Source organism: Anastrepha ludens, chromosome 5, assembly GCF_028408465.1.
Source record: "Anastrepha ludens isolate Willacy chromosome 5, idAnaLude1.1, whole genome shotgun sequence".
Taxonomy (NCBI): Eukaryota; Metazoa; Arthropoda; class Insecta; order Diptera; family Tephritidae; genus Anastrepha; species Anastrepha ludens.
This window is the reverse complement of record NC_071501.1, coordinates 11330906-11350123: the sequence shown is the minus strand read 5'-3', so window position 1 is coordinate 11350123 and position 19218 is coordinate 11330906. Positions and strand designations below refer to the sequence as shown.

General features: G+C 35.0%; 1 protein-coding gene across 1 annotated transcript; it reads left to right on the top strand.

Annotated features, from left to right (window-relative positions):
• The first annotated feature begins 11263 nt into the window (after positions 1-11263).
• On the top strand, positions 11264-13382 carry LOC128863547 (E3 SUMO-protein ligase ZBED1-like). The gene is made up of 3 exons (XM_054102763.1): positions 11264-11439; positions 11513-13126; positions 13191-13382. The coding sequence occupies exons 1-3, from the start codon at positions 11431-11433 to the stop codon at positions 13380-13382; spliced, it is 1815 nt and encodes a 604-aa protein (XP_053958738.1). The 5' UTR covers positions 11264-11430.
• The last annotated feature ends 5836 nt before the right edge of the window (positions 13383-19218 follow it).

The window sequence follows — 19218 nt, the reverse complement described above, 5'->3', positions numbered from 1 at the left end:
AAATGGCGATATTGTGAACAAATGCAATTTCTCAACGACTTTGTTAATATTGATAGGCCTCGAACATCTTCAATTATTGACAATGAAACTGAGAGAACTGGTGAAATAGAGAATGAGGAATCGAATGCCCAACCCAGCTCTGCTAGAAAGCTTGATGAAAATGATGAAGTTGAACCAACAGGGCATATTGTCAATACATTTACTAAGGCCACACCCGTAGCTTCAAAAGTAAAAAATAAACAAGGCAACATACAACAAGAAAATGCATCATCAACATTGATGAAGTATATTTTAGAAAAAAAAAATCAAGAACGCGCAATTCATCCGATGGATAGTTTTTTTTCATTAATGGCTACTACAGTCAAAAATTTTTCACCAATTGACCAACATATAGTCAAGACAAAAGTATTTACCATAGTAAATCAAATGGAAGAAAAATATCTAGCGTCCAGTTCGTCACCATTTTTGCCACCACCGACAAACTATCATGGCCAACGATCATCTGTCGCATCACCTGCTCCATCTGCGTCTTCAACTTCATCATCATCGTCCAATTTTTTTGCCACGAATATTTCTTCTCCCTGTGAATGTTCAACCCCATCGTCTCAACATTCATACATAAATCAACAGGAAGCTGTTCCACTCGCATCAACCCAATCAACATCATCAACGTTTGTCGATTTGTCGCAATGCACATCACATCATTTATCACCATCGCCACAATATCAACCAGTTGAAGATCAGTATTCAACAAATTTATATCAGTTCCCACCGTCAAACAACAGTAATAATAGCAGTTAAAATTTTTTTCATATATTGCACAATGTACTTTATGTAATTTGTTTAATCTTGTTATTTCAATATTCATTCCATCTTACTTAAAAATTTCATAATAAAAATAATCACTTACCTTAAGCATACCAACAATTTCTCTCGTGGTGAAATAGCTTCACGAAAAGTCGTGTTTTTTTTTTTTTCAAAATTTTATGTTCGATTTTTCTTAAAATCATTTCAAACGTTCCTGAATCCATTCGACAGTATTGCAAAAATTTTTCTTCATCGTCTATTAAATGACGATACAAAGTATGATATTCTCCTTCGATTTTTCTATTTATTAAACTTGGATGGATCCACATTCTTCTTGTTCTTATTTTTTTTTTTTGTGGTTGTTCAGCTTTGTCTTCTTCGTCGAGCAGGATAGCCATAACGGCTAAGTCTTCAAGATCAAAATTTAATGCCATTTTTTGGCGAAAAAATGCACAAGATCTGTTTTACGTGTTCACGCGACGAACGATGAATCGCGACTGGACCGATGTAAGAACACAAATGTAGATGTCGAAAGATTTTACCGAACCGAGACTAGACCGAGGACGAACCGTGATCGGCACCATAGTGTGAATCTACCCTAAAGCTCACAACTTCACAACTGAACGATACCCACAATTTAGCAGTGTAAATAGCAGATAGTTGGTTTGCAGGGTATATGTTTTGTTTTTGTTGATGAAGCAAGGCGCGTGTGTGAATAAGTTCAATTTTACGCAGTAGTTTTTGATCGGAGCCCTTTTAAATATGGAGAGCAATAAGCAGCATTTTCGCCATATTTTACGGCCACCTGAAAGGCCGTATTTATATAGTTAACATACATGTAGGAAGGCCACACGTAAGGCAAACGAGAAGTGGACAGTATTACTGAATACTGTAAAATGCGACCCTACAGACTGGACGCACGGTCACCCTACCGAATAAGCTAAGCGTCTGACCGAAGAAAAACCGAAGACAGTTTGAACTCGAAGCCCGTGCAGGCAACATCGCGAAACTTAAAAACCGGTACACATATATTTATATATAGTAAATAACTGTAACATATATTACAGTTAAGAATGAACTCAAAAAAAACTGTACATATATATATAAAAATAAGAATAAACTTTAAAAACGTGTACGAGTGTCTTTTATTCCTACATACATAATTTAATTTTTATTCATTTCCGCCATGTGCCGTTCGGAATTAAGCAGTTCCAAAGAATTGCTTTATTAAAAGTGCAATAATAAAGCAACTTATATTTTTATTGAACATAAATTCACCTTTTTGCCGAATTTGCATTTCCAGCACTTGCCAAATAAACGGTAAATAATTCCAAAGACTTATACACCGAGCTAATATGCAGCATAGACAAAATTTAAACAATAAATAATAATGTAACATTAATTTTAAGGCAGTCTTTTGACAGCCTTTGTGTAACGTAGTCGTTAGCTGTTAAGTTGTTTTAAGGGGGTAGTATGGTTAATTCGGTGTAAAACAAGCATATTTTTCGAATTTTTTTTGTCGACACAGTTGATTTATTCAAAATTTTAAAATTACTTCATTATAAAGTCATATTTAAAGAATATTGTGTGAAATTTTCATTGATTTTTATGAAGAAATGAGTTGGTGGCAGCGAATCTTCGCGGACGTCTCATAAAAAAGTTTTATTGCGGTGTCCCTCAGAACTCATTACTGGATCAACTAAAATCAAAAAACCAAATTGATTTCATCAGCTAATAAAGTTTCGCAGGTAACAACGTCGAGTTTTTTTTTTTTTTTTTAATTTTGTCATATTTTAAAACAACAAAGTTTTCAAGTTTTTTTTATGAAAAATCGGTGTTTTGACTTCAAAGCGCTTTAAAAAATTAAAAAAAAAAAAAAAAAAAATTCGACGTTGTTACCAAATTTTGAAAACTACCGTAGCCGGGTAGGCTTCCTTACATAGGACCCTCCAGAGAACAAAGCTCGCTTTCGAAAATACAGAACAATTGTATCCTCCAAGTTTTGTTTCTAAGTACGGACATGAATCTGGACATTGGGATACAGACACATGGTTCCAAAGAGAATCATCATAAAGAGAGTTTCAGTCTTCAGATTTATTTGAACGTGTATATTTAAAGTAAAGTGTTGGAAATAAAGTAAAGCAAGTGGTGTTGCTTTTATTTGACAATCCAGTGATCGAACTCAGAAGAGTTATTGTTAGAGATTTATTTGTATTTTAACGTAAGAAAATTCGTAACAATTGGTGTCTGAAGAGGGATAGAGAGGTAACTCACAACGTTTGCCATTTATTTGTGTATTTTATTTGACAATCCAGTGATCGAACTCAGAGGATTTATTGTTAGAGATTTATTTGTATTTTAACGTAAGAAAATTCGTAACAATTAGTGTCTGAAGAGGGATTGTGGTAACTCACAACGTTGGGCAATCGTATGGCAACACCAAAACTGGCCGGGCGCAAACCGCAGCCAATTCAAATTTCCATACATACATACATACATTTTTCTTGGGAGTTGAAAAGATGGCGGGCAGCGAACACAAGTTTTAGTTTTTCATAGTTCTTGGTTTTAGTTTTCATAGTTTTCGTTATTTTCTTATTTCATTTGTCATTTATATTATCGCCAACTCCATTTGTAATGTATCGATTAAATGCTAAACAATAAAAGCATCATTTTTAGTCGTCGCCAATAACATCTCTTAAACTTGTTCTCTGCCACCATCTTTTGTAAATCATCGCCGTGTAATATTTGCAAATCGCCATCATTTGCAAAGCCCCAATTGGAAGTCATCGCCTTGCAAGGAGTAGGAACACCGATTTGGGAAGGCCCAACAGTCTAATTAAAAGACTTTACTCATCTCATCGTAAAATTGATCCACAGACCAATTGGGTATTTAACCCGAAGTTGCAGCAGTTGTGCAAAGTGGATTTGCCATTATCGCATTGTGAACAGATTGCGAAATACCACTTCGTATATGTAATGTAATACAAAATCGCCGCCGTTCGAAAGATTTGTTAGCTGCCTGTAGCAGGCATTTTTCGCCAAATTCGACAATTTTCCCGCCAAATTCAACAATTTTTCCACCAAATTCGTGTAAGTCGTTGCGCGTATTTGGTCAATCCGTTACAAACGGGTCGCCAGTAACAGCTACTCGTCGTTCTACATACAGTTACTCGTCGATAAAGTGCTAAGCACCTAAACATTTAACCCTATCGCGCCTACTGGGACAATATGTCCCAGCCTCGTACAAAGTTATTTATTAGTTTTGTTATTCAATAAAACTTCCATCTTAACTGTTCCAATAAAAGTTCTTGGTTTCATTTATAAAAAAACAATACATGCTCCATAACTGTATTCCTGGTGCTAATTTCGTCGATAGCCTTCTTCTTAACCCTGACAAACTTTATCCAGCTGACTATGGAGCCGTTCAACTACAACAGGACGTACACGCATATAAGAACCTCCTGACCAGAATTCGAGTTGAGAAATTTTGACGATATGGCAAGACAAACGATGTCAAAAACATATGTTCCGCGATCGTCATTGCATTAGCATCGAATCAGTAAATAGTGCACTTAGAATTCTCCCTATATTGCATTTAATACTTGGGATCTATTGTCCCAGTTTGCATTCTACATGGGACTTATTTGTACCAATATGGTTTTTTCCAGATGCCGAAGAAAAAGTACACTGTGGAAGAGGTTGCAGATATTTTATATGAAAGCTCTGAAGAGGAAGATTTTAGCCCATCTGAGAATAGCTACAAGAATTGCTCGTTTAAAGTTATAAAATACAAAAAAAAAAAACATAATGACGTGTACATGAAAATCGCCGATACACGTGTATTTTTTTCCGAAAAAGTATATTTGGTTCATAGGACAGAATGTGTGTAACGCGGTGTTATCGGGCAAGACGGACGTGTTTTTGAATCGCTCTGCGAAAAAGATAATTAAAGAAGTGATACGACTGATATTGCAAGATCGTCATGTGACCTATCGTGAGATTCGAGACAATCTTAGGCATTAGTGGGACCAGCATACATTCAATATTGCATAAACATTTGACTGTCAAAAAAATTTGTTCGCGTTGGATCCCATACAATTTGTCAATCGCTCAAAAAAAGGCTCGTGCCGATTGGTCGAAGGAAATGCTCAAAAAATACGATCGCGGGGCTTCGAAACACGTCTATGACATCGTGACAGGTGATGAATCATGGATTTACGCGTATGAGCCCGAAAGTAAACAGCAGTCGACTGTATGGGTGTTTCAAGATGAGCCAAATCCAACAAAAGTTGTTCGCGCACGAAGCACTTCCAAGCAAATGTACACAACCATTTGTTTGTCAGTTGTCTTCCAAGAAATTAGGAAAACCAATCGCCAAAGACGGATCACTCTTCACCAGGACAATGCGAGCTCTCACACATCGGCTCAAACAACTCCCGAACATCGAATTAATGGGTCATCCGCCGTATAGTCCTGACTTGGCACCGAATGACTTCTTTTTATTCCCGTACGTAAAAAACAAACTGAGAGGTCAACGTTCTTCGACACCTGAAGAAGCGGTTGCGGCATTCAGAATGCATGTTTTGGAGGAACCTCATTCAGTGGCAAAAGTGCTTCGACAATTGGTTCAAACGCATGCAAAAGTGTATAGATCTTCATGGAGAATATTTTGAAAAACAATTAAGTGATTTTCCATGATTAAAATATGTTTTTGTTCTCTAATCCCGAAGTATAAAAGGCACCCCACGTAAATCAAAATATACATTCACATTGATACAAAGTGCGATATAGACTCCGTATCGGTAGCGAATAAAATTGTGATCTTTTTAACTGCTCACGTTATACTGAGCTGAAATTAAATAGCAAGCAAATAAACAGTGAAAATAAAAAGAACAGTGCGGTAAAAAACAACAAAATCGGCGCAAAAAGTAAACAAACGGACCATCAGCATAGCCCAAAATGGCAGATAACGAAAAGTGTGTAAAATACAAACTGCCAATACGGGGTGGAACGGGATACCGGTGCGAAGGCGTATGTGGGGAAATATACCACTCAGCAACAAAATGCTCAGGACTGGACAATTATAAAGCTACCATAATTGGAACACATCCCATGGTGAAACTCATTTGCGAGGAGTGTGTTACATACATTCAAAACGTTGATCTAGTCATACGGGATACTCAGAAGAGCGTCAATAAAAATAATATATACCTAAAGGAATAGTACGGGATCCGGCTGCAGATTTGGTGTAGTCATCGAGTACATGCTGAAATCCACATTTTTACCCACATTTATGATTAGGAGAATAAAAATTCACCACGGTGCCAGTAGAAATGTGGCCGAAAGTATTTTTAATTAAATTATTATTAATTAGCTAGCGCGTAACATCACTAGTCTAACAAGGATAGCGATTGCCAGCTGTACGACATTTTAAAGCTATTGCGCATGCGTCAGATGCTGGTGTTCTCAACTAAGCAGCTGAGACATTTTTATCCGAACCTACAAACCACGTTGTTTTGGAGTTCGCAATATATAACGTCTCATATATTTCCTGTTTATTCCATTTGTGTGTCTAAAACTATCAAATAAATTAATCTAAATTAAATTTGATAAAGATGAAGTCGTGTATTCTGTGCAAAAAAAAGGCAATGTACTGGATTTTGAAGATGCCTCATTCAAAAAGTGCTTACAAATGTTATTGTTTCGTCGTAAGAAAAACTATAAGTATCACGACACTTTATTAACAATTGAATCTACCGAGGATTTTGGATATCATACAGAGTGCCATAAAAAAATTACAGTTTTAAAACAAAAATATAAAGAAGAATTTGAAAATTTTTGCAAAACACTTACAGTAAGTAAAATTTCAATTTAATACAAAAAAATACAGGTTATAGTTATAATATAAATTATACAGTGCTAATTTCGAAGTATTTTTCGTTAAAAACTATTATTCTTATTTTCTTATTTTTTCGGAAATACATTGTAACGCTATACCATCTACTAATGCCGTAAATATTACATTTCTCGGACAGGTAGAATTTTCGAGGTACTTGGATCTTCTTGAATCTTTCTACAAGCCAACAATAGAATTATTCACCATTCTTATATGGAGAAATAAATACTATTACTTACTTTTACCTTCAAAAAAAAATATCAAACTGTCTATGTTTGAAAAATTAGAAAAAAAAATAAAGATTACACGCATTTATATTCTTTTAGATTGACGCGATATTTTAATTTATTTATTTTCGAAAACGCAAAAAATATTAAAAAATTATTGCATCATAAATTATATTTTATTAATAATACTAATTTTTTAAAATACAACGCAAATAATACTATGGAATGACAGTTGAATAATTAATTATATCACAATATTTCTTGTAATTTACAGATTCCAAGCCTTCCTTCAGGTCTTCATGAACTAAATATTCCTGATGTCAGTTGTGATTTAGTAAGTGTATGTTGTATTATCAATTTTACGCAAATACAAAAAAAAATTCAAGAAGTACGCTTTTTCTTACAAATTGCCTTTAACGCATATATTTATTTTGCAGCCAGAATCAAGGGCTACATTGAGCGCTCAACCGGCTGCACTTCCAGTAGACGAACAGCGAACTATGACTGCTTCAAACGGGCAACCTAGTACATCTGCGCAGGACGATGACCGTTCTCAACTTTCTCAAAATTCATCATCTGCTGCTACAATATCCCAACAAGCTATCCCATCAACATCAAAAAGCAAAAAGTCAGCCTGCCTTTTTTGTGATCATGTTGAAAAAAAAGTCGGTAAAAAACGAATCTACGTCACATTTCCGCAATCCGAAGCAACTGTTGAAACAATAAAATCAATGGCCAAAAAGTCAAATGACTCTAAATTGTTAGCAAAACTAGATAACCCTCAATCTGTTGCTTATCATTCAACTTGTTTATCATCATATCAGATGTCATTGAAACGGCAGAGTCAGGAACATTCAGAGCCAGGATATTGGCACAAAAACCGGCAATTCCATCAGTTGGCATTTAATGCAATTTCGGATATTATAAAAGCGGAAATCATTGGAAAATATCGCGTGATGTTTCTCATCGATTTGTTTACTCAATATAAATCGTTACTGCTAGAATTTGCGGAAGGTCAAGTACGTGCCGAAGACATCAAAGAATACCGTGCTGAAACCTTGGAAAATAAAATAATAAAAGCTTTCGGCGATCAAATTACTGTAAAATCCATGGGAACACCGAAAAAGAAAATCGTATATCAGTATGATATGGACACATCGCGATTAGTTGGTGAAATAGCAAAGTTGGAATTTACTGAAAAGAATCGATGCAGAGGTGTCGCTTATGAATTGCGAAATTGCATTACCTCTCTGGAAAGTACAAAGCTGCGAGATAATTTAACCCCAGACGATGTCATTCTCGGAGAGTGCAATATTCCAGAACAGCTTTTTAATTTCGTGTGTGACTTAGATCAAGGACCAGACACTCGTCGTCAAAATTCAGGTGACGATTTGGTGAAAATAAAGTCTGTGTGCAGTGACCTGATTTATATTATATCTAAAGGCCGAGTCAAACCGTCAAAACACCTTACACTCGGGTTAGCAATGAAATCTATGACAAGTTCGCGAAAAGCTCTAACGATACTTATAGGTAGGCGAAAAGTTCTAACGATACGATAGGCTATAATTTAGCTGAAGATCTCGAAACTGAGATGACGTATAGTACTCTACAAGAAAACAATATAATACCGGCTGGTATTAGCAGAGTTGATGGGTTAAGCACGCACGTAGCCTTCGATAACTTTGACCGTTTCGTCGATACAGCCACTGGGAAAGATACTTTGCATGATACAGTTGGTATCATTTATCAGTTTCGCAGTGGAAGTGATATAAACAATTCAGATACTTCTGATTCGGAATCCGTAGGTACATACGTCCATGAAGGTCCTACGGAGCCTCTTGCTAGAGCTCGTAAAAGACGGCGTTTTGAAGCACCTCCAAAAGAAATCCGCCCCTTTGTTAAAGTACCACTTACAAGTATGACGTTTCTGCCTTTTCAAACAATTACTGAAACAATTGATGCGTGTCATTTGGAAAGATCAATTGCAATTGATAAGGATTTAATTTGGAGTATGTCTTTGTCTCAAATTGATTTGGTACCAATGTGGTTAGGTTATAACTGCAAAATTAGCATTGATGAGAGCAAAATTCAGACAGTTGAGTATTTATCACCAATCAATGAATCTCCTACATCGCTAGCTATTGTTCAAGAAACTCTTAATATTGCAAAAGAAGTTGCTAAAAATTGTAATCAACAACAGATCATAGTTACTTACGATTTAGCAATAGTCAAATTAGCTATGCAAATTCAGCATACTAAAAAACCAGAATTTGATAATATATTCATAAATTTAGGCGCATTCCATACTCAAATGGCTTTCTTTAAAGCCATTGGAAAGTATATTGACTCCAGCGGATTAATTGAGATTTTGGTTGAAGCAGAGGCACTGGCAGGAGGTTCAATGAACAGTAAACATTTTAATAGATGTAAGCGGTTACATCCCTTGGCTTCCGGTGCTTTACAAATCCTTCATTTTGAACAATATCTGTCAGAAATTGACACGAATGATATTGAAACTTTAAAGGAAGATTTAAATGCAGTTATGAATACTTCATGTGGAACCAACGAAAGTATTGTTTTACCCGATTCATTGCGTCAAATACTGCAGGGCTACAAACAGTTCCGCGAAATAATACTTCAAGGTGGTCACGGGAAGACAGCTCAATATTATTTGCAGTATACTGAGCTTATCAATATATATCTTCGATTTTCTAGAAGTATTCGCCGCAGTAACTTCGACCCCTACCTAAATTCAATCTTTGAAATGTGTGGTTATTTTTTTATATTTAATCAGCCAAATTATGCCAAATGGGCTGCTAAGTATTTAAATAACCTAATCAAGTTGAAAGTTGACAATTCTATTCTGCATGAGGAATTCCGTGAAGGTGCATTTGGAATTCGACGCACAAAATCATGCTTAGGCAGATCACCTGTAGACTTGACTTTGGAGCAGACAATAAACGCTGATGCTGGTAATACTTTGACTGGTGTAAGCCATTTTACTAATTCAATCGCTGCGCGAGAAAGATGGGCTCTCAGTAATAGTGTCAGAACAAAAATTATGTCATTTGTAAAAGCAGAAATCGGATTGTCTCAAGCAGATGATACTTCATATACATTACAGAAAAATCGAATTGAGAAAGACTCCAAAACTCTAGACAGTATCGTAGAAACGATTAAAAAGACAATGAATCCCTTTTCTGAAAATGTTGATAAAGATAGTTTATTCAATTTGTCAACTGGTGAAGCGGCATCTTCTAACGTTACCGATTATTTGCTTAACGTTAAGTCTCTTTAGGTGAAAAACAAAAATTAAAATTTTTCTCGGAACGCTTCGAAGATTCAACAAGATTCGTGAGACCAATTCATCGCAATAACATGTATAACTTTGCTTCAGATTGTGTTAAAAAAACTATAAGGAATACTATCGGAGACAAAAAAACATTGATCAAAATGGAACGAGATATTTTTGGACGTTTGTTAGCAATTGCTATAAATCAAAAAGTTGACATTGGATACTGTTTGTCATTCCCTCTTGCACCTGTACCTCCTGCATTATTTCATTGCTCAGGCGACATGATGAAGACGGACAAGTCAACTTTAGGCAAACAAGTGACGGCAAAGATTGCACCAGGTAATCCCGGACAAGTCGACGTAGAAATCATCGATGGTTTCTATTATTTATATCAAATTGGTGCTACTTTGCCACAAACATTTGGAAAAGTAGCAGAATCAATATTGATCAAACTTTGCTCTAGAAATGCTTTGGAAGTACATATTATATTTGATAGATATTTGACGCCTTCTATTAAAGATTGCGAGCGACAGAATCGAGAAGGAGTTGATATTCCATACACAATTAATGGCCCTTTGCAAACAAGACCCAATGATTTTTTAAAAAGCCTGAAGAATTTCCGTTTCAAAGAAGCATTGGTAAAATTCTTAGCAAATCATTGGATCGATGATACTTTTGCAACAGTATTAGGAAATAAAAAAATTTTTATTACTGTTGGCGAGCAACGTTTCTCATATTGTTCTGCTGCAAATCGCGTAATGCAAACTGAAGAAACGGAATTAGCATGTCAACACGAAGACGCTGATACAAGAATTGTTTTCCACATGAGCAAATTACCTGAAAATTCAAAAATTTTGGTGAAAGCAGCAGACACTGACGTTTTAATAATTCGATTAGGTAATATGCATAAATTTTCAAATTTGCAAATTTGGCTGGCAAATAGCACATCAAAAAAAAATAATAACCTTCAATTTTTCCCATCTTTAACTGCTAGCAACTAGAGCTGTGCGAAACATCGATGTAGTATCGATACATCGATGTTTCTCCTTTCGTAAAAAACATCGATGTTTTTTCTCCGATGTTCGATGTTTTTGCCAGTTTTTCCATCACTGAGAAAAAAACGCAGTAAAAGCTAGAGCGTTATTTTTGGAGTTATTGGTGTTGGCAGGCAGTGGTTATAATGCATAAATATCTTAGAGCTTCAAATGGGCAAGGTATGTACATATATATATTAACTGATGCCTTCTTTACAAGTTAACCTCTGTGTTTTGTCTCATTTGTATGTAGGTTGTAGTGCGGCAACCATTGAAGAAAAAGAGCAAGAGGAAGAGCCGCAAGCCAAAAAGGCGCGATATGGTCAGTCCAATGTGTGGAATTTTTTTTAATAAGTCCTCGGATGGCAAGACTGCCAAATGTTTAAAATGTGGTAAAATTTATCAAACCAGCGGAAACACCACCAACATGGCGGGACATTTAAAGCGGGTACACCCAACGTTAACGGTGAGTGAGTTGCCAAAGGCTTCAGGACATATGGCGGCTTATTTGGATAAAAAATATGAAGCCTCATCGAAACGGAAGAGAGATTTGGACAGCGCATTGTTAAATTTCATTTGCTCCGATTTACGTCCATTTTACATTGTAGAAAACGAGGGATTTAAGCAATTTGTAAATGCTTTGGATCCCCGATACGAATTGCCTTCACGATCAACATTGCTTTCAACATGTTATAATAATTTATTCATGAACATGAGAATGAAACTGAAAAGCATTTTGCAAGAAGTGGAATATTGCGCTGTGACAACCGACTGTTGGACATCTCGAGCCAACGAGGCTTATTTGACCGTAACTTGCCATTTTATAGATCCAGAATTTAAACTTCGCACAGCAGTACTTTCGACTAGTAAGTTACAGAATGAGAAAAATCATTCTGCAGAAAACATTGCGAACTCTCTATGTGCAGTGCTAATTGAATGGGAAGTTATGGACAAAGTTGCAGCCATTGTTACCGATAGCGCAAGAACAATGATAAAAGCATGTGAGATATTGCAAAAAAGACATGTGCCATGCTTTGCGCATGTTATTAATTTAATAGTTCAACAATGCCTGAATCAAGAGAAAATAAAAGTTATTATGGGGAAATGCAAAAGTATTGTGGGATTTTTTAAGAAAAGCACAGTAGCTTACGCCAAGTTTAAAGAAGCTCAAAATACAGAGAAGCCATACAGTTTAAAGCAAGAATGTCCTACAAGATGGAATAGCGCATTTCATATGATTGAAAGAATTCTTAAAACAAATGATGCTATAAGCAGTGTTCTTCTTTCAACCCCAAAGGGACTTGCCCCGTTTTCGGCTGACGAAATTTTAATTTTAAAAGACATAAAAATTTTATTGCAACCTTTTGAATGTGCAACATTGCAAACTTCTTCGCGAACGTTGGTCACGGTATCATTAATAATTCCTATAACTTGCGGACTTCTGCATAATTTGCAATTGTTAAAAAATGACCTAAAAACAGTTGAAGGTCGCGAAAGCTGCAATTGCTTATTGGAGGGCATATCGTCCAGACTACTGCAATATGAAATTCGCAATGTTCCTCGAGTGGCAACTTTGCTAGATCCTCGGTTTAAAAAAGAAGCGTTTCACTCACCATTTAACATCACTGAGGCTCAAAAACTCTTGGAAAACGAGCTTTCTTTTTTCAACGCACAGAAGTCTCGCCCTTGCGACGAACCACGCCTGCCAACATCAACCTCCACATCGCAGACATCCCTTTTTAAATTTTTGGAAAAAAACAAAAGTTTGAAACATAAAACTAATACAGTGGATTCCATATTGTCAATTCGTCAATATTTTAATCTAGACAATTTGGAATCAAACTCCAACCCTTTAGATTATTGGAAGGTTGTATTTTACTTGTCAATTCCAGCGTTTAAATATGTGTATTAATTAAATTTTATTATTACAGATCTCATCAGATAAATCATTTCAGCATTGCTGCAAAAAATATTTCTGCGTTCCAGCAACTTCGACAGAAAGCGAACGTATGTTCAGTAATGCTGGAATCGTTGTAAGCGAAAAAAGAAGTTCGCTTCAGTTTAAACATGTTGACATGCTACTTTTTATCAATCGGAACAAGTGGATCTCTGAACAGCAATGATTGTTTTATAGTTTTAAGTTTGAAAAAGATTGAATTATGCTTTATAGTAGTGATGGGCAAACTCAGCACATTTGCACTGTGCAGCAGCGTGTGCATCTGCGTGCGTAAAAGTGCTAGGTGAAGGGGGATAACAAAGCACAGGGAAGAAACAGAAAAATTGAGCGAGTTGTGTCTGTGTTTGTACCCTGAATGATAGAGCAATTATTCTTGAATTTTTACCATGGATGCCAACTTTTAACTTCATATCAACAAATTAAAAAAAAATAGGTTTTTTTGGTACATTTTTCTTCAATAACTAAATTTAATACATATTACACTTTCCATTATAATAATAAATTAAAAAAGTTCGCGTAATACTGTTTTTTAATTGCTAGATGTAAAGAAAGTTAAGACCTCTGAAAATATTTCATTTGAGATTAAATTAAAATCTTACATATTGGAACAGTTAAATCTTCAATAATATTGATCACTGCATATACTGACGAATCTGTAAATTATTCACACTTATGTTATGATTACTTAAATGGTTTTTGAGATCGGATATATTTTTTATATATTTTATATTTTTTTTAGCAAATTACTTTATAAAACTGAAAACTCTCTTCAGCTACCGAAGTTTGTCGAATGTTTCAGAATTTTTAGCTACTGAATGATACCATTTTTTCTTTTATTTTTCACAAAAAGTGGACGTGATTGATAACTAATTTCGCCCATCTAAATCCAATACACTCTGATATGCACAACTGCAAATAAAAATAAACAACTAAGAGTATATACTTATGTATATAAATTATGAATAATAAAATCAACAATACCCAAAATTGATTCCCACATTTAACAACTGCGGCAACTCTTACTCATGAGTTTTGACATTTCATAAATAAAATCAGTTTTTTCGTGATTTCTTCATTTTTCGACGATATTTTTTGAGACCGTAAGTTACATATTATTGTCGCATAAAAAACCACTAATATTAAGTGTATTTGTATGGTGTAGATGCAGTGAAAGTGCTGAAAATTCTATTTAAAAATTTGAAGCGGCGAACGTCAAAACAAAGTGCACAGTGTTCAACTGCCGACAAAAACCTAAATTTATTTCTAATGTGTAATATATTACTCTGTTTTAACTTTTAATTTAGATAAACAAAGTTAAATAAAATATTAAATATAAAACATTTGGTTCAGCATGTCCTCAAATAAAAGAACATTGTTAAATTTGAATCCGAAGTGGAGTGTAACTTTTTTATGCAAATATGTAGACGGAGAATCACAATGCCTTGTATGTGAAAAACGTGTGGTGTGTAAGGTTTTTAACATAAAGAGACATTATGAGCTGCACAGGAGTGATTATGATGAATATGTAGGAAAAGAAAGGAAAAGTATATACAAATCCTTAAGTCTAAACGAAGAGCCCGATTCGATGTGCCAAATTACAGAAGGTCGGAAAAATTCAAATTATTCAAATTTTTTTTTTAATTTCTTAGGAAAGCGAAGATTACGTTGTAGATGCAAAGCGTGCAACTTATGAAATCGCGTTAAACCTTGTTCGTGAGAATCGAGCATTTCCGGATGGCGAATTGGTGAAGTTTTGTATATTAAAAGCAGTAGGAATTTTGTCCCCTTATCTCGTAGAACTATAAGCAGACGAGTAGATGAAATGGCGGAAATTACAGAATCGCAGTTAAAAGAGCGTATAAAATCATTCACAGCGATTTCATTGGCAATTGACAAAAGTACAGATATATCCGACATAGCCCAATTAGCAATTTTTATCCGAGGAGTTGATGCCCACCTAAATATATGTGAAGAACTTTTGGACATTATTCCAGTGACAGGGACGACTAAAGGTGAAGATTTGTTTCAATGTGTTAATGAATGTACTGAACGTATGGGTGTATCATGACGAAGAGTGGTTTGCGTTGCCACCGATGGTGCGAAATCCATGAGCGGATGCAAACAAATTTCTCTAATCATTTTTGTGTATTTTGTCATACTGTGCGCATTGCCATATGCGAGTGATTTGAATTTGAGAGCAACTAAGTACTCACCAAGAATACCCACTCTGCTATGATAATTTCCTCAATGTTTTTTGAAAAAATCCTCTATTTTTTTAATGGAAACATGTACAATATAAATTGTCCTTTTTAACAAAATAAAATGTATAACATCCATTGTTTAAATAAAAGATGGCTGGTTGAGATTACTGTTCGCTGTTGTGACCAGCATTCTTTAAAAAAAAATGCACTAATATAAAAACATACGATATACATACATACTTATATGTAAACGAAGACAATTTTTTCATTCAGAAAAATATACACCGATTTGTCAGTACAAATTTATCTCCACATAGTTTAGCAACTATGAAACTTTGACATGCGAATGTTCAAACTTCTTGATTATATAATCGCCTATGCTTCTTGGTTACAAAAATTATAAAAGTAAATAAAATAGAAATTTGCAAAGATGATGTTAATATTCAAAGAAGCGTTTCCAATAAAAAAAAACAAAAGCATTTTATTATTTCATATGAACGATCAACACTTCGAAATCCCTTAACATGGAATGAAGTCCCCTTATCTGGTAACTTTGCTGTTGGCAAAGCTTCACTCTCTTTTTTACAAACACATATGCGTTGCTCAGAAGTGATTAATATACGTACACGCCTATTGCTTACCCTTCTAATGTAAGTTTGTCGCCCCCCCATCTAGCACTTTGCTAGCACGCTCTGCTGCGAGCGTGCCACGCTGCTGCCCGTCCCTACTTTATAGTATTAAGTTTGAAAGATTTAATTTCTGTTTTATAGTATTAAGTTTAAAAGATTGAATTTCTGTTTTATAGTATTAAGTTGAATGATTGAACTTCTGTTTTATAGTTTTAAGTTTGGAAAAAGGATGTTATCCTTAATAAAGATATATATATTATATAGAGAATCAAAAAATGTACTATATTACTTCGATGTAGTATCGATACATCGATGTTTTTTTCTGAAAAACATCGAAACATCGATGTGGTCAAACATCGATGTTTCAACAGCTCTACTTCAAGCATATAGATGGAAATTTTGTTCCAAAAGCATAAGTTTTTTATATTTATGTGGTTATAATAGCTTTAAAAAACTGAAGTACAAATTTTTTTTACGAAATCTTATGTGAAATATTATATTTATGTTTGTTATTAAATAAATAAAGTATATTTAAGTTTTACCCTAAATCTACTTTTTTCATAAATCTACCACTATTTTTTTTAAATTCTACCACTAAACGAAAAAAACAGTCCGAACACTGAGCAACAGGCGTTAAGCGATAATCTCACCACACCTCATTAATGTTGAATTACATCGTATGGTGACGTATGTATGTATGTATTTACGAATCGCTCGCATTAATTCGAATCGAAATAAATCAATTCATGCTAAAAGAAATAATTTTCCGCTAAAATAAGCCTCTTCGTTGACGATTCACAAATCACAAGGAGGGGCATTTGATGAAATTGTGTATAAATACGATAAAAAACATTCACAGTCTTTAGTCTCCGTAGCATTATCCAGAGTAACGGCTCAAGAAGGACTTCATATCATACCTGCTGAAGGGGTTCAACGTTTTTACCATGGTAGACGAGAAAATTAAGCTATGCTTCCATTAAGAAATCAGTTTGCCCGGCTATCGACCGTCCATCTGAACACTATTGATCGGATTATACTCAAAAAAATCTCTGAAGGAAATATGACCATCTTTTATCTTAATTCCCAGAGTCTCCGAGCACACGCGCGTGATCTTCGAGGAAATATAATACAGGAATCACATGTATTATTGTTGTCAGAAGCTTGGCTTTCTACCGAAGAACGGGTTCACATTAAAAACTTCAATTGCGTAACACAATACAGGCGACCCAGCATTAAGCGCGGGGGGGGGGCGTTGAAATTTATCATAATGTTAACGATTTGCAGAATGTCTTTACTGTCTGTGACGATGCTTACTTGAGAAGAAATTCTGGGTACGTTAGTGAAGCTGAATCTGATGATCTGCGAGATGCTATTTACGTAACGGTAATCAAATAGTTATGGTCACGGTTTACATTTCTGTCAATAAAAAAGTTGAAGACATTATTGATTTTCTTCACGAAGCATTGATAGTATACACGGATGGAGGTTCAAAACTGTTAAACAAGCGTTATCATGAACTTCCGTTAATACTTGGCTGGATGGATTACGCCTAGTAGAATTTTTAAAAGAAAAACTCAATTTAGAGTTAGTTTCTGGTAGAACGCTGCGTACAACTAGACATGGTACAACCATTGATGCGATATTTTCACGATTCGTAAACCATGTGACTTCCGACGTTCACGTATCGTATTTTAGTTACCACAAACCAATTGTCACTGTACTGAACAATGACGTTACTATTAATGAAATTAATAATGTTCAAGATGATATGAATAATGAAAAATTAAATTAGCCCAATAATGTATTTATGTAATGTAAAAAAAATAAATTTAAATATATACACATAGTAGAAAAAGTCTGCGTTCACCTATGCAAATATTCTTTGCATTAGAAAAAGTTCAAAACAATTAATATTTCAGAAATTTTTTTTAATGAGTTTTATTTAGTTCACTTAAACGTAACTATCACACATATTTCGCTACCAATAACAAAGTCAAATTTAAAATGAGATCACATAAAATTAAAAAGGCCATTCAAACTAAACGGAAAAAGTTTGCGTTCTCTTCAATAATAATAAAATAAAAGGCTTAAGATCATAGAAATGTTTTAAAATTAATAGCTAGTTGGATATCCACGCCTTTTTATGACTTCTAGAAGGCGTCTTTTCATTGATCCAACTAGTTTGGCTATTATTTCTGGACTTATGGCTTCCCATTCCTCTTAAGCATTTCCTTGCTAGTTATTGTACGCTCTCGTATTTTTTTTTCTAGAACGTCCCATAAGTGCTCAATGGGGTTAAGGTCAGGTGATTGTGGCGGTGTGCGAAGTTGTTTTGGAACATTATACAACAACCACAACCTAACAATCTCTGCTGTGTGTTTCGGGTCGTTGTCCTGTTGGAAAACAAATCTTTCACCGAGTCCCAGTTTGATTGCACTTTCTCTCAAATTCGTTTTTAAAATATCGAGATAATCATGTCTGTTCATTATCGACTCAATAAACTGTAAATTTCCAACGCCCGAACTAGCCATACACCCCCATATCATGGCACCTCCTCCCCCAAGCTTTACCGTAGGTACCAGATTTTGCTTTCCAAGTGCCGTTCCGTTTTTCCTCCAAATAATTTTACGACCTTTTATCCCGAAAATGCAAAACTTGCTCTCATCTGAAAAAATCACACTATTCCAAAACTCAGGTGGTTTGTTTACGTATTCCTTGGCGAAAGCCATCCGCTTAAGTCGATTTACTCGCGATATGAAGGGGTTTTTTCGGGCCACTCTGCCGTGAAATCCGATTCTTTTTAGAATATTTCTTACTGTATCTGGATGTACTTTCTTTTGGTATTTTACTTCTATGTCTTTTGAAATTTGGCTTGCTGTTAGTCGTGGATTAGACTTCACAAGAATAGTTATGTTGTGTTCTTCTCTTTCCGTCAGTTTTTTTGGACGCCCAGAACGAGGCTTAGACTCCGTTTGCTTGAAGTTGTTTATCACTCTTTGGTCCGAGGTGTATTGCCTCCCAACAATTTTCGCGATTTCCCGATAGCTCTTACTATTTTGCCACAAACTTACAATGATTTTCCTTTCACCAATATCTATTTCTTTTCGCCTTTGGTCCATAGTAACAAAAAATGTATTTCTAATATCAATTTTTCCCTCTTTAGATTTGTTCT